Genomic DNA, 13864 nt, shown 5'->3' with positions numbered 1-13864 from the left:
GGATTGCCTAGGACGAATGCCTTGATCAGTCGTAATACAGCAAGTGGTTGTGCAGGACTTGTGAACTATATGGTTTGAGCTTTGCTTACGGTCAATATCTGTCTGTGCGCGTTGTGTCAATCCGTCTGTGCGCGTTGTGTCAATCAAACTACAATACATCGTTATTCTGCAGCAATAAATTGTCACTGATTGGCTGAGTACTTTAAGTCAAGTTTCATCAGGATTTGTTCATCATATTTGTGTTTATTGTATTTATGTGTTAAATTAAAAGATTATTAATTTTAACTGGTGTCCTTTATAAGCATGTTGAAATTCCAGTTTCAGGTCTCTAATATTATACATTATATTTTTAATTCAATACTTATTTTGTGCATGTTACATTGAATAATATAATTTTTTTACTTCTGTAATATTGTGTAGTCACAAACTGTTTTTTATTTTTGAAAGTCCAAATTTAATATAATGCGAAATGTTAGTCTTGTTGTAACCTTTTTGCATTTTTAAAAAAATAAAACTGTAATGGCAATTAAAGATTTTTTTTTCATTTTGGTTGTAGATTAATATAATATACATGACTACTTTACTGTATACATTTATTATTTATAAATATTGCATATATTGTACCATTGATGCCAGAGCACAGAAAATGCATTGGACCAATATTTCTGCAATGTCATTTTTCTTATGCAAATGTATTGCCAGAAAGGTGTTGCAGCAAAATTTTTGCTGTAACACTTTTCTGGCAATATTGCTGCAATCTCAAGTATTGCCAGAAAGGTGTTGTCGCAACAATATGTTGCAGCAAAACTTTTGCGGCAACATCTTTCTGGCAATATTGCCGCAATCTCATTTGCATACGAAAAACGCTACTGCAGCAACATTGCCGCAATGTATTGCCAGAAAGGTGTTGTCGCAACAATATGTTGCAGCAGAACTTTTGCGGCAACATCTTTCTGGCAATATTGCCGCAATCTCATTTGCATACGAAAAACGCTACTGCAGCAATATTGCCGCAATATATTGCCAGAAAGGTGTTGTCGCAACAATATGTTGCAGCAAAACTTTTGCGGCAACATCTTTCTGGCAATATTGCCGCAATCTCATTTGCATACGAAAAACGCTACTGCAGCAATATTGCCGCAATGTATTGCCAGAATGTTGCTGCAGTATTGCTGCAATAATGCCAGAATGTGTTGCCAGAAGGTCCATATTTTGGTAAGGGATACTATTGGAGACAGCCTAATGTTAGAATTTTTAAAAAATATTCTGTCACCATATTTTACTGTAAACACATAGTAGTGAAAAAAAATACATATTTTATGTTGTGGTAAAACAAATGTATCGTTTGACAGGGCATTCATGTTCTTTGTACATATTTTATCTTATCTGCTTAAATTATTGTTAAGTAACATATACAGACTGCAGTTATTTATTTGAAATTGCATGTATATTGAGTCTTCATTAATTTATCCCTGTTAAACCATATCATAAATTAATACATACTTTAAACCTTTGTTTATGCATCCTGTAAGAATTATGAAAAAGCTAAACAAGAAATGAAGCTTACATAATGAATTCAAAGTGGGGCTTTATCATATTGGTGACGGAATTTAATGAACTGTCTGTGGTCTGAGCAATTGTTTGTTACCACAACAAGGATCATACCCTTGTTAAAAGTATTGAGGATATTTGTCTAGATTATCTTTTCTTCTGAAGGTATAACATTACCGTCGAGCGTGTGTACAAATCTTATCTCATATCATGCCATGTATTTAATAGGCTAGATATATCTCTATTTAATATTGATAATTTTTTTGTACCATGCATTGATATTTAATTTTGTGTTGTTTTGTTCATAGGAAAAAAGCTATACATGTACATATGTACAGATGAATTGCATGCATGTACAATTAAACTAAAACTGTTATGTCTGATGATATATGTTAAAAGAATTATAGATATGAAAGCATGCAGTTTTATTTTTCATAAAAATGCAATCATGATGACAATAAAATTGCTGAATATTTTATAGATTCTAAGTCTGACATTATAACCTAGCATGAGATGAACTCGTCATGCTAATTCAACTCTCACTTGGAGCACTGCTGCAAAACCTTGATCCACCAACTGTAGCTGATCAATCCTCTTTTGAAACACACTATTCCATGAATAAAAGATCATTTACAACTTTAAAGGCTTTGTTACATATACAAGACTGAGTCAAATCTAGTTATCTCAAAATGAATTGGGCAGAAGAAAAACTTCCAAATATCTTTGGGTTTATTGACTAAAGAGATATAGTGTTTGGAACTTTCAAATTGTTTTGACAGACATGTATCCAAGTATTAGAGATATCAATGTTTTGCATGCATATACCTAAGTTCAATATAGTTTATAGAGTTATTCTTCATGGTTGGAAATATGTATACTCAGATCCCTGTTTTCATCTGACTGTCCATATTTTATATAATATATATATGAATAATATATATAACTATCAGTCTGGAACAGGAACATTTTTTTATCTGGATCAGTACATTTACTGGTAGGTGTTTGTTAGATGTAGAGATCTTCATTGAATAATGAAATAATGGTATCCAACTAGATCTCTGTACAATTAATTTCATTAGGACATGGAAGAATGGAAGTTCATGTATGCATATTTCACAATTTTTACAGGCTCTTTTTTGTTTAGGAAATACACATTGTTTTTGGTTTACTTGTGGAAGTACATGTGACTATTTGAAATAAGTTGAGATATTATAGTATAAAGCTGAGACCCTTTTGTTGATAAATCTCATCTGCAGATGTTATCCATTGCTTTGAAATGATATGAATCTTCTTCATTTTTGTCTTGAATGAATAAATTGTATCAAAACTTATATACTTATACAAAAATTTTAAGATTTAAACATGCATGGAATTTTTTATATTGATGTGGATACATGTGTACAGTCATGTAATGGACATAGAATATCAAAGTTTATGATGAATTAATTAATTCAAACAAATACAAACAAAAACATGTGTATAAACTGTAACACAAGGTATTCATGTTGTTTTGAATAATGTTTAAATGTAAAAATATGAAAATTATAATTTTGGTTCAGAAAAAATTGTAATCCAGATGTATTATTCTATTTTCAGAATAAGGTTGTTGATGTTGAAGGAACAAAGGTTAAATTACAAGTTAGTATATTAAACATATTTCTTAAATTCCCTTATCTTTTTACATATGGTAAAATGTTTTCTCTTAAACAGCTGTTTAAAGAAAAAGAACATGACATACATTTATATAATAGTGTAAACTTCAGCTCTATAAAGGAGTGATGTTTCATAAATCCAGATATGCTAATCCAGGTACATAAAAAGAAAATCTGTGTAAAGATTATATCAGTACTAGTTTTCTAGTTGCATTCTATGCAGTTAGAGAATAATGAATTCTGCCCTGCAATCATAAGTTGGTTTGTCTGTCTTGTCTGATCAATATCTTGATAGACATAGGACCATTTGCTTGACAGACTTCAACAATACACATATTTGCTTTGACAGGTGGACCATCTCATCTACAATTAGTTAAATACTGCCATACCAGTATTATAAAGAAAAATGAATAAATTTTACTTGTATAAATTTGCTGTTTGGTCTTAATAAAATTATACATCATAAATATTCCAAACAAAGGCCAATTATCAAAGTAAAAGCATGCACATTTTGAAATTATACTAAAGGTATGGGTGAATCCTTTTTTTTGGGGGGGGGGGGGTGGAAATATTAAGGAGAATTATTGCGATTCTGTCATTAACATTTTGTGAATTGGACAGAAAATTTCAGGGAACCTTCTAAGGTTCCAAATTTGAAATACACATGTAAGTTCATTTCAGATTTGGGACACAGCTGGTCAAGAAAGATTCAGAAGTATAACACGTGCATATTATAGAGATGCTAATGGTAGGTTGTATCATTGGACTAAAAAGTCAGGGTTCAAGTTCATTCAAGGCAGTTTGATGCAGGGACTATAGGAAAAAGTAGTTTACCAAATGGAGCAGAACATTTTATACATCTCTGTTTTCAACAGAAAGAAGTAAAGAAGCTGTTGATTGTTCCAAGATTATCTTTTTTCTCTTGCAGGTATAGCAATACCTTGACACAGTGAATTATATGTGGACTGCCCTGTGTATCAAAATACTCCTTGAATGAACTTGTTCACGGTTAATATACTACATGGCAATTGCTCTTCCAGATCTGGGATACAGCTGGTCAAGAGAGGTTCCGCAGTGTTACGCATGCGTATTACAGGGACGCTCATGGTACTTGTGGTGTTGTAACACTTATTTCTATAATGGACGTTGTCTCTGTTTAATCACCTATCACCCATAATTGACCAGTAAACAGAGCTTTTAGTAATTACTTAGTGCTTACATTGTTTTGCACAGGCTTTGTTTTGTTTCAAAAGATTTCAGCTTTTTTTTATTTCTAGGTACCCCGTTTTCTGATTAACCGTAATTATATTTAAGAGAGTTGGATGATTGTTGCTATTTTTAGACTATATTGAACTTCCTGAGAAGAAGAGCCATGTATAAAGTCTTAGATTTAGCAAAATATTCAAAATTTGAAGTAAAATATATATAAAAAATAAATATATCTTTTTATAATAACTGTTTATAGCTAAAAAATGTAATTAAAATAATATACGATATCTACATCATATGGGTAATTTCTTGACCCCCAGCCTACTTGATAGCGTATATTGAATATCTATTACGATTTTTAATGCATGCTGTCGAAAAACTTCTGTTGATAATGTTTTACCATTCCAATGAAACCGTAATTATTTTGCTTTTAGGTATAAGTTGAAGCCTGTACAATTTAAAACATATCTTAGTGCACAGATTATTATTTATTATATTATGGACACTTATGTTAATATATATATATCGTTCTATAATACCAAATAGACACTATCAGGGAATTAAACCCTAATTCAGTAAAATATATATTAATGTTATATTAAGTATGCATTTTTCAGGAGGTACAAGTAATGTTGTTTTTATTCGTCTCGTCCTGGTTTCCTTTTTCGTATGTAAATTTATATTGAAATGGTTTTCATTTTAGCACTACTCCTATTGTACGATGTATCAAATAAAGCTAGTTTTGATAATATTCGAGTAAGTAAACATCATTTGTAAAATCTGCATTTTATTTGAATAGTTTTATTTTAGTTTTTGTTTTCTCTGTGACATTTTCATTCTGTTCTAGGCCTGGCTTGGTGAAATAAATGAATACGCTCAGGAGGACGTAGTTATCATGTTACTAGGAAATAAAGCAGATATGACGTCAGAGCGCGTGATACGAACAGAGGATGGGGAACGATTAGCCAATGTAGGCCTCTCCTTCATAAATGTCATCCGTATTGATTTATGTGACAGAAAATGAGAACAAATTGTTTCTTAAATTACATGTATGAATTTGTTTGATTTTATTGCGCATCATCTAACATTTGGATGATAAACAGTGAATGTTTTAGCGATATTGCAATGCAGGACCCAATCTTTCAGCTCTTGCATCGCTTTTTAAAATAAAAGAGTTCGGTAAAAATTGAATTATTATTTTAAAGATTTGCAATTGAATATTTTTTCTTTACTATTATTTAAAATAATAACTGCTTTTAATTAAATGTCTAGTAATAAAGTACAAAATTGAAGTTGCTGACAATAAAATTACTGAGTAGAAATGTCTAAGGCAAGTAGTTGAGAATGAATTGTATTTAATTTTGTTTGAATATATATTTACAAAGTGTTTAGAAAAAACATGGGATTTTGATTGTAATTGTAATACATGTAGTAAGTGTACTTGAATTTAATGAAATGACAGGTAACGCAAAAAATAGATTCTGAATGTTATTAAAAATGACTGTTAATTTAGAATGATGACTCTAGTTAGTGCCATTTGACAAACTTTTATCTACAACATAAAGGCAATTTAACATTAAGCTTGTAATAGTATTAAAGTGTTGTATGTGAACTATAAATATTGGTTTTTAGTCATAAAACCTATACAAAAGTCTTTTAATCATTTGACACCTAATTGTATTACCATATTTTTTGCATGCATGAAAAGTTTGTACTGCTTATAGATTGAAATTTTCAATTTCAAGTGCAGTATAAATTGAGTTACATGTATTTGTTTTTAAATATTTTTTTTTTCATTTTCTCTTTAGGAATATAATGTTGCCTTCATGGAAACAAGTGCCAAGACTGGAATGAATGTTGACTTGGCTTTTATGGCTGTTGCAAAGTACGTAAAATGATTTGCAATAATACCACATTGAATAGCATTAGATATATAACTATTTTTAAAACTGTATAAATAAGGAATCAAAAGTCGCATTCGATTAATATAAAGATACATATTGCTTAAAATTCATATTTTGCTTAGTGGATTTTTGAGATGGTTGACAGTCTGATATTGTCATTTTTCATACATGTACATTTATTAATTTTGAATCGCTTATTGTGTAACATCAAATGTGTTTAGACAAAGGTTTAAAATCCCTTCCTAAATTACCAGTTGAAATTGAATGATGATGATAATCAACATTAAGAAGGTTAAACTTATCAAATATGATCCTATCGTTTGTTCCATTAACTTCTTTGTAGAGATCTAAAGATGAAAAAGACGAGGAAGCCCACAGATCCCAAGTTTAGTGTCACGGACTATGTTAACCAGGAGAAGCAAAGTGTGGGCTGCTGCAGTAGCTAACATTTAGTGCAATACAATAGTGCAAAAGTTCAATTAGAAAGAACTTAAGTGCTGCAGCTGATTCCATCGGTATCTATTCCTTTTATTGTTTATATACCAGGGCTCTAGTGCTCAAACTTCTATTATTTTTTGTAAATCCATTGAATTCGTGCTCAAAAACTTAAGATATTGATTTGATTTAGAAAGAAAAAATAGTTTACCAATTTAATTACAAAAGGGTTGTGTGTTGTTCATACTTACTTTCATCATGTTTTGAAAAGCAAAAACTCTTGAGTAGATTATGTTTTATACATTTTGCAAAACAAATTTAATCTAGATGTTTTTTTAAAATGGCATTATGTAATTAATCTCTTTTCCGATGGAGCTAGCATACATAATGGGACCAATTTGTTACCTTGTTTCATTTCATTTCTTTACATCTGGTAGTGTACGTGATCAAAACCAAACATTTTTTGTCAATTTTAATGACACAAACGGATGATTTAATCGACATTTCATGATTTTTTGTTACCATTAGTGGCATCTATTTGATGCTATTAGAGTAAAAGTGCTTAATGTTTATGATATAATGCACTTTCAATAATTTTTAACATTCCGTCTGATAAACAAGCAAAATAATTCTCACGCATGCAAAACCTTTTAGGGTTGATTAATATACACATACTTGCAATCTTCCAGAATTGTGTCCTGTTATAAGCCTCTGATTAAGAACATGAAATGTCATGTAACATGTAAAAGGATAACTTCTTTTTTCTGCAACAGCGTCTTGTGTCTTGTTATATATTAATTTTATTGCTATTATAAAATGACTTTTTGAGCTTATTACTGCAAAACATGTGAACATTAAATTATTTAAACACAAATTTTTCGAAAAATGAATGTTAAATGAGAAAAGATGTCTTAAAGATCATTTTATAGATTTAATTTGATGCAGGAAACTTTCAAATTTACACATTACTAAATGATTCATCCGAATCTGTTTTGGAGATCTGTTACAAATCTAGAGAGTTGACTAACCAATTAATTGGCTTTTGAGAATTTCCGAGTTTGGGTTAATACTGAATATAAAAACAATTTGAAATATGATTGGCCTTCGTAATATCTGTACAGTGTACCAGTCTTTTGTTTATAGTTTCTGTTGCAGAGTACATGCTCTTTGGAATTTTTTTATGATTGTTTATTTAAAAATCTTTTTTTTTTTAGAATTATCGTCTTTAGATTCTTTTTTTTAACATTTTGAATATTTAAGAAACCATTACCTCAATAGTGAAATCCATATTTCTTAAATGCACATGTCCATTGATTTTGTGTTATTTATTGATTTTTGCTTTATTATTGATATTGACTGATATATTTATTTGGGTGAAGGGATGAGATATAGAACTGTGTATCGCAATCGAGAATAGATGTTTTAATCATACTTGATAAGAGTTTTCGTAAGATATTTGAAAGTTTTAATATTTTTTTTGGTAACGTAAAAGAAGTTGCTGTTAACTTTACGTGGCGTAGAGAAACCTTAACAAAACAATACACGCATAATAATGGTGCTTTTTCAAGAATTTAAAAGAAAATATTGTTATAGTTGCAATGCATGTAGATAAACAATTAACAAACTATTCACATTGTTTTATAATGGGTTGTGTTTCAGAAATATGTTACCTCGCGCATTTACAATAGATATAATTGTACGCTGGGACAATGTTCCATGCCAACATTGGTCACAGCCTTTGTTAAGTTGTTTGTGAAAGTGTTGTTTCTGTAAGTGAAATGATAAGATCTGATATTATTGTTTTTAATAAAAAATATTCTAAAATAAAATGCAAAGTCTTGTCTGATTTTTTTATTGCCGTATCTTTTAAAAGTTTTTTTTTACCAATTACATTAGAAACTTTAAAATGTAAATGAATTATTAAGCCGTGGATAATATGTTTTTTACATATAAAGAGGTAACAGTAAAATCTAAATATAATTTATATTACTAGTATTTGAAAAAATACATATAATAACGTGCTTGGAGCCTGTCAGTTACATGAAAATTGAGTAATGTAACGCAAAGACTTGCTAGATGATATGTAGAGTTTATTGCATAAACTTTAAAAATTTGAAAACTTTGAATTCTGTTCTTTGGTAGTAGTTTCAACTATGATTGTTGATAAATACTGTATATCCGGACATCTACTTTAATACTTTCAAATCACAAAAATATCTAATATGCATGAATTCTATCCAGTCATGTTTGTTATTATAGGTATTATAGGCTTTTCGAATCGGAAAAATGACTCTCACAAACAAAAGGAATTAATTTTTTTTTCCATTTTCATAAATTTTGTGACACTCTGAAAATCACACCGGATATACGGTTACTACAAGTATATAACGGTACTAGAGAAAAAAAATTTAAAAACGTTATATCACAGAAAACTTTTATAAACACTTAATACAGTTTGAAGATAAATAACAACAACAATTCTCGGTGTAATGAAATACGATGTACCATTCAAGAAAACATTATTCAAACATACTTCGCGAACAATATTGTAATGTACCTATTCTTTTTGACACATCTTTTTTAACAAACTTTGACAAAGTATGACATAAACATTAATGTCATGTATAAGTACTTAAAGGAAATCTTGACAAATCAATGGATCATCTTATGAGACCAGGAAGGCAGAGTTCATTAATATTTACAAATATTATTACATGTACATGTGGAATAAAGAATAACCATCGGTGTTTGCGATTAACCGGACTTGAAACAAGAAAAACTCATCATTGAACAATGTGATGATACATCTTAAACAGGGTCAAACTTAATTGTTAATGATTTACTGTTTTAAAAAAACAGTCGTTTTTTATCTTAAAGATACAGGTGCATTTTTGTTTCTAGTTTTCCCTTTACGTCTCCATGCAGGCGGGTATCATTGGCTTTTGGTGGGTGGTTAGAATGCACATGCAGCTGTGAAAATTCCTCCTGTTTTACCCCTTTCTTCTGTTAAAAAAAGTAAATTAAAATATAAATAATAAATGATATTCTAGAAGGTATCTATGACCAATAAGTACAATAAAAATGAAATAACTAATTATATTCACCTGTAAGTCACCAAACTCATTGAATGTATGTCTTATCAAAGCCAATACGTTGGAAACCTCAATGCTCCCATTTCGCATGGACTGTATCTTCTGCATATTTTCTAAACAAAAAGAAACACTTTTTTGCATTGCTTTCTATTTGACCTGCGTTATTCAATAACATTATTCTGAATTTAAAAAAACAACAACTTTAATTGCTCTAATACCACGATGTATTCATATTTGAGCCATCATTAAGGCATTTATCTTTTTTGATTTTGTTTAAAATATATAGTGTACGTGCTGTAAGTACTGTAGGGATAATAATGCATCTATATATTTTAATGAATGTATGTTTGTATAAAACATTTGAAAAATTCACCATTTTCGTTCTTGTTCTGCATATCTTCACTTCTTGTGTTGAAGCTGAAAAACATTCCAAAGAAACTTTTGGCAGATTTCCAGCAGATATCAACAATGCCAATGGTGTCAGTGTATTCTGCCAACTCGGCTTTTACTTCCGCAATACTTTTATTCAGTATAGCAGCAAACATGGTCAGTAACATCATTATCACGCACACCATGTACATGAAGTAATAAAACTGGGCAGTCTTTGGAGCAGCAACCATCAACGTGTCAAGTTTATTCTTGCCAATAAAGGTATTAGCAAGTGTGCTGCACGTTGCAAAAACGCTTTTGTATCCTTCAAGATGCACGCCAAACAAAAAGAAGCCAAAAAATACAAATGCAGAAAACATTACAAAGAATACCACACTGAATCCTGCTATTTCCGATCCCGCATTGGTAACTACGGCTATTATTTCTGTGAATTTGCGGTTATAACCAAGGATCCGAAGCATTTTTAGGGTAGAAATAAAGACCATTATGGCAAAGAGTGCATTGAATAAGTTGTCCCATACAACAATGTGTCCAAAATTTATAAACTGGTTTGTTCCGGTCAAAATGTTATCCGAGTACATTTGCATTGCCTTATATGCGTCTATATAACGTAAAATGTATATCCCAATGCATGAAAATCCAAGAATTGTTAAGATGAAATCAATTATGTTCCATGGGGCTTTAAAGAAATTCAAGCAACCTTTCGTGGCTGTTTTATATACGATTCGGAAAAGGTATCCTAGTAGGTATGTAATGATTACAATGTAACAGAGAATGGCATATGCTCCAACTTCATCCGATGATAACACTGGTCGAAATGATTGTATATCGGTCCATATGAGAGTTCCCCCCGTTTCAGGGAATTCGCAGAGAAATATTACGTATGCAAATAAGTTCGTATTTGGATTATAAACGGTAAACTCTAGAAATATTGCCCTTGTAGCCCTGTCGATCCAATAATATTTCATGAGTTCGTTTAGCATAGCAACTGCCTGCTCTCTGTTTTTTGTAAATTCTAAAATGTATCCACCACCACTGTACGAATTATACTCGCCGAGTATGGAAAACCCCCAAATGTCTTTTGCATTGGTATACTTCCAAGCATTTGCAGTTATGATTGTACTTTCATAAGTGATGCCGCTGCATGTTGTTTTGTTGTAAGGATTCCAACCAAGACAAAAGGGAGACGTCTCCTCATCTAGCTCCGAATATTTTTCAACACAATTTTTCGGCCACGTAATGCTCCAGACTGTACAAATTTCTACAGCCAAAGATATAAAATTAAGTAATTAGCAAAACTAATTTCATGTTTAACGTAAGATATGACAAACTTTGAAGATATCAAATGGATTTCCCTGAATGTCTCCTGAAATATGAATACTTAATGCATTGCAAATTAATATATTTGTTTAATTGAGAAATAAAGTACGAGTTTTCGTGAATGTTGCAGAATAACCTCCGAGGTCGAGAACTGTTGTTTTGAAATATAAAAGCCGAGGCGTTAGCACCAATCAAATGCATATTTCATATCTGAAATGTTTATTTTGTAGACGCAGCACATCTGTGTCTATTTATCTAAAAGGTATTAAAATCACATGAAATATTTAAAGTGTATAATTATCCATCATCCAACCACGAAATCACAATTTAAAAACATTTTAAGATCTACTAAATAATTGGCGTGGAAATTTCCTTAAGTGATTTTCGGATATTTCTTAGCTTACCTCGCTTTGATCTCATTTGTCTTAATCGAGCAGGTCCAACTCGAATGCTTGATCCGTCACCAAACCATTTCTTATCAATTTCTGACAGAGATTTTCCCAGGTAGTCATTTACAGGATAGAAAGTGGGAATTAGCGTTCTGTTGATCCAATTTATGAAGTCTTTTGTTTCATTGATCTACAAACAATGAAGGGGAAGTACCGTTTAATATAAAAGAAACACACAAAACACCGTACAATCAAACATCAATTGCTAAATTTTTTAACATATTAAAAATAATTACACTAAATTATTTTTTTTCATTTACTTATCAATTTAAAAAGTTTTATTTAGAATCTATACATCAATTAAAAATAGTACATACTCCTGAAAATCCAAGCTGAGAAACACCATTTGCTAGCAAGTAGTTTTCTATATTCCATTTGTAATTAAAGGATCTCATATCTCTTTGGATGTAACTTGCACTAAACAGGACAAATATATAAACGGCGAAAAATAAAATGTCGTAAGCGGCTTTTCGAGCTTTCTTCTCTTCCAGTCTTCTTTTTCTAAGAATGTGCAAATCCTCTTCATTTGGTGGCTCATTTTTCTTAAGAATGTTGTTAACCAGTGCTGAAATGTACATAAAAAACGGGCATAAGCAATTTAAACAACTTACACGTTATAAATCTACTTACATCACTGATCTGACCAGCCTATACTGATCCACTTCCAATGTAAGCAACTAAATCTTTAAAAAAGAAAATGCCAGTCTACTCAAATGATAGAGTTTGGGTCAGCTAATGCATCGCCAGATGCACAGTATTGTCATGGTGAAATATGGCTTGAGAATTTTGGCAGTGCATTATTATATATATACTGTAAACTAAATCTAATAAGTGAACATCTACATGTCTAATCTTATTAAGATTGTCTTTAATCAAACATGTACCTATGATAAGATAATAAACCTAAAACAGGCTCTTACGCAACTTTTTTGTAAGAAGTACATTCTCAATTTTCTAAAGAATTCTCTTAAAATTCTCTTATAGCCATATTCAAAAATCCTGTTCTAGAACAACGAGTTTCTAAAATATTGATATTAAACTAATACCTATCAAAACATAATTATTTAAGATCTTTCGATTGTTTCATGGCGTCATCAGGAGCATTCCGGGCTAATTAACCGTTATCGTTTTAATAATAGTGTAATGGAATTAATTGTTCTGGCAATATTTTTTAGTTGTGTCTTAAATATTTTGAGATATTTTAAGTGAAATGACAAATATATTCAACTATTTAGATGGTTCTTTTAGATGAAATCGTGAAATTCAACAAGCAAGAGACCAATAGGGCTAAACGGCCACATGAGTACCATAGCCCATAGACAAACGTCTTGAAGTTAAATTCATTCTGGTGTAGAAAAAATATAATATACATGTAGTAATGGCGACCACCTTCCTGTCTGAAATCTTTCAAAAAGGAATTAGTCTATGAAACCTATAAGTTTAGCAAAAACCTTTATAATCATAATTGAGCGTATTACTTGATATTGAAAAGGTGCAATACTCCGATAGAAAGTTATTTTTTTGTTTACTTTAAAGATAGGTTTTATGTATGTTTTCATAGATAAGCTAATACAAGGTGGCTGCTATGCATATTTTAATTAAAACAACCTCTCATCCCTCATCCCCAGGGGGCAGATAGAAACTCTCCCTGTAGGCACTCAACAATAAAGGAGCTTTAAAAGCTATAAATCGTTTCTCATTTTTCTGTTCCAGCTTTTGAATATTATAATTCAATGGAATTTAATCACCATCTGACATTGATACCAAAATCCGATGTTTATTAATACACTAATATAATTTAATTCTGGTTCTAACGCACTTTCTGATTGGTTATGAAAAATGACAATAACAAACTGTCAACC

The 13864-nt window shown here is 30.7% G+C and overlaps 2 protein-coding genes across 9 annotated transcripts in view; one reads left to right on the top strand and one right to left on the bottom strand.

Annotated features, from left to right (window-relative positions):
- Positions 1-8580, top strand: part of LOC128164647 (ras-related protein Rab-37-like) — a 28104-nt gene extending 19524 nt beyond the window's left edge. For 5 of the 7 annotated variants that reach the window (XM_052828603.1, XM_052828604.1, XM_052828597.1 and 2 more), the window contains exons 3-8: positions 3148-3189; positions 3885-3951; positions 5116-5168; positions 5260-5382; positions 6221-6297; positions 6660-8580. In XM_052828603.1, coding sequence (XP_052684563.1) covers positions 3148-3189; positions 3885-3951; positions 5116-5168; positions 5260-5382; positions 6221-6297; positions 6660-6762 — 465 coding nt within the window. In that variant the 3' untranslated portion in view covers positions 6763-8580. Of the gene's footprint in view, positions 1-3147; positions 3190-3884; positions 3952-4243; positions 4311-5115; positions 5169-5259; positions 5383-6220; positions 6298-6659 lie in introns of all 7 variants that reach the window. The other 2 variants (XM_052828598.1, XM_052828600.1) reach the window with 1 other exon arrangement.
- Positions 8581-9158: 578 nt separating this feature from the next.
- LOC128164645 (uncharacterized) overlaps positions 9159-13864 on the bottom strand; it is a 37548-nt gene continuing 32842 nt past the window's right edge. For both annotated transcript variants that reach the window (XM_052828595.1, XM_052828596.1), the window contains 5 exons: positions 12320-12567; positions 11958-12132; positions 10217-11494; positions 9856-9956; positions 9159-9754 (listed from right to left, as the gene is read on the bottom strand). In XM_052828595.1, the coding sequence (XP_052684555.1) occupies positions 9623-9754; positions 9856-9956; positions 10217-11494; positions 11958-12132; positions 12320-12567 (1934 nt within the window). In that variant the 3' untranslated portion in view covers positions 9159-9622. The remainder of the gene's footprint in view (positions 9755-9855; positions 9957-10216; positions 11495-11957; positions 12133-12319; positions 12568-13864) is intronic.

The sequence above is a fragment of the Crassostrea angulata genome, chromosome 10 (genome assembly GCF_025612915.1).
Source record: "Crassostrea angulata isolate pt1a10 chromosome 10, ASM2561291v2, whole genome shotgun sequence".
NCBI lineage: Eukaryota > Metazoa > Mollusca > Bivalvia > Ostreida > Ostreidae > Magallana > Magallana angulata.
Note: the sequence above shows the minus strand (reverse complement) of the source record. Positions and strands in the feature narration are given on the sequence as shown.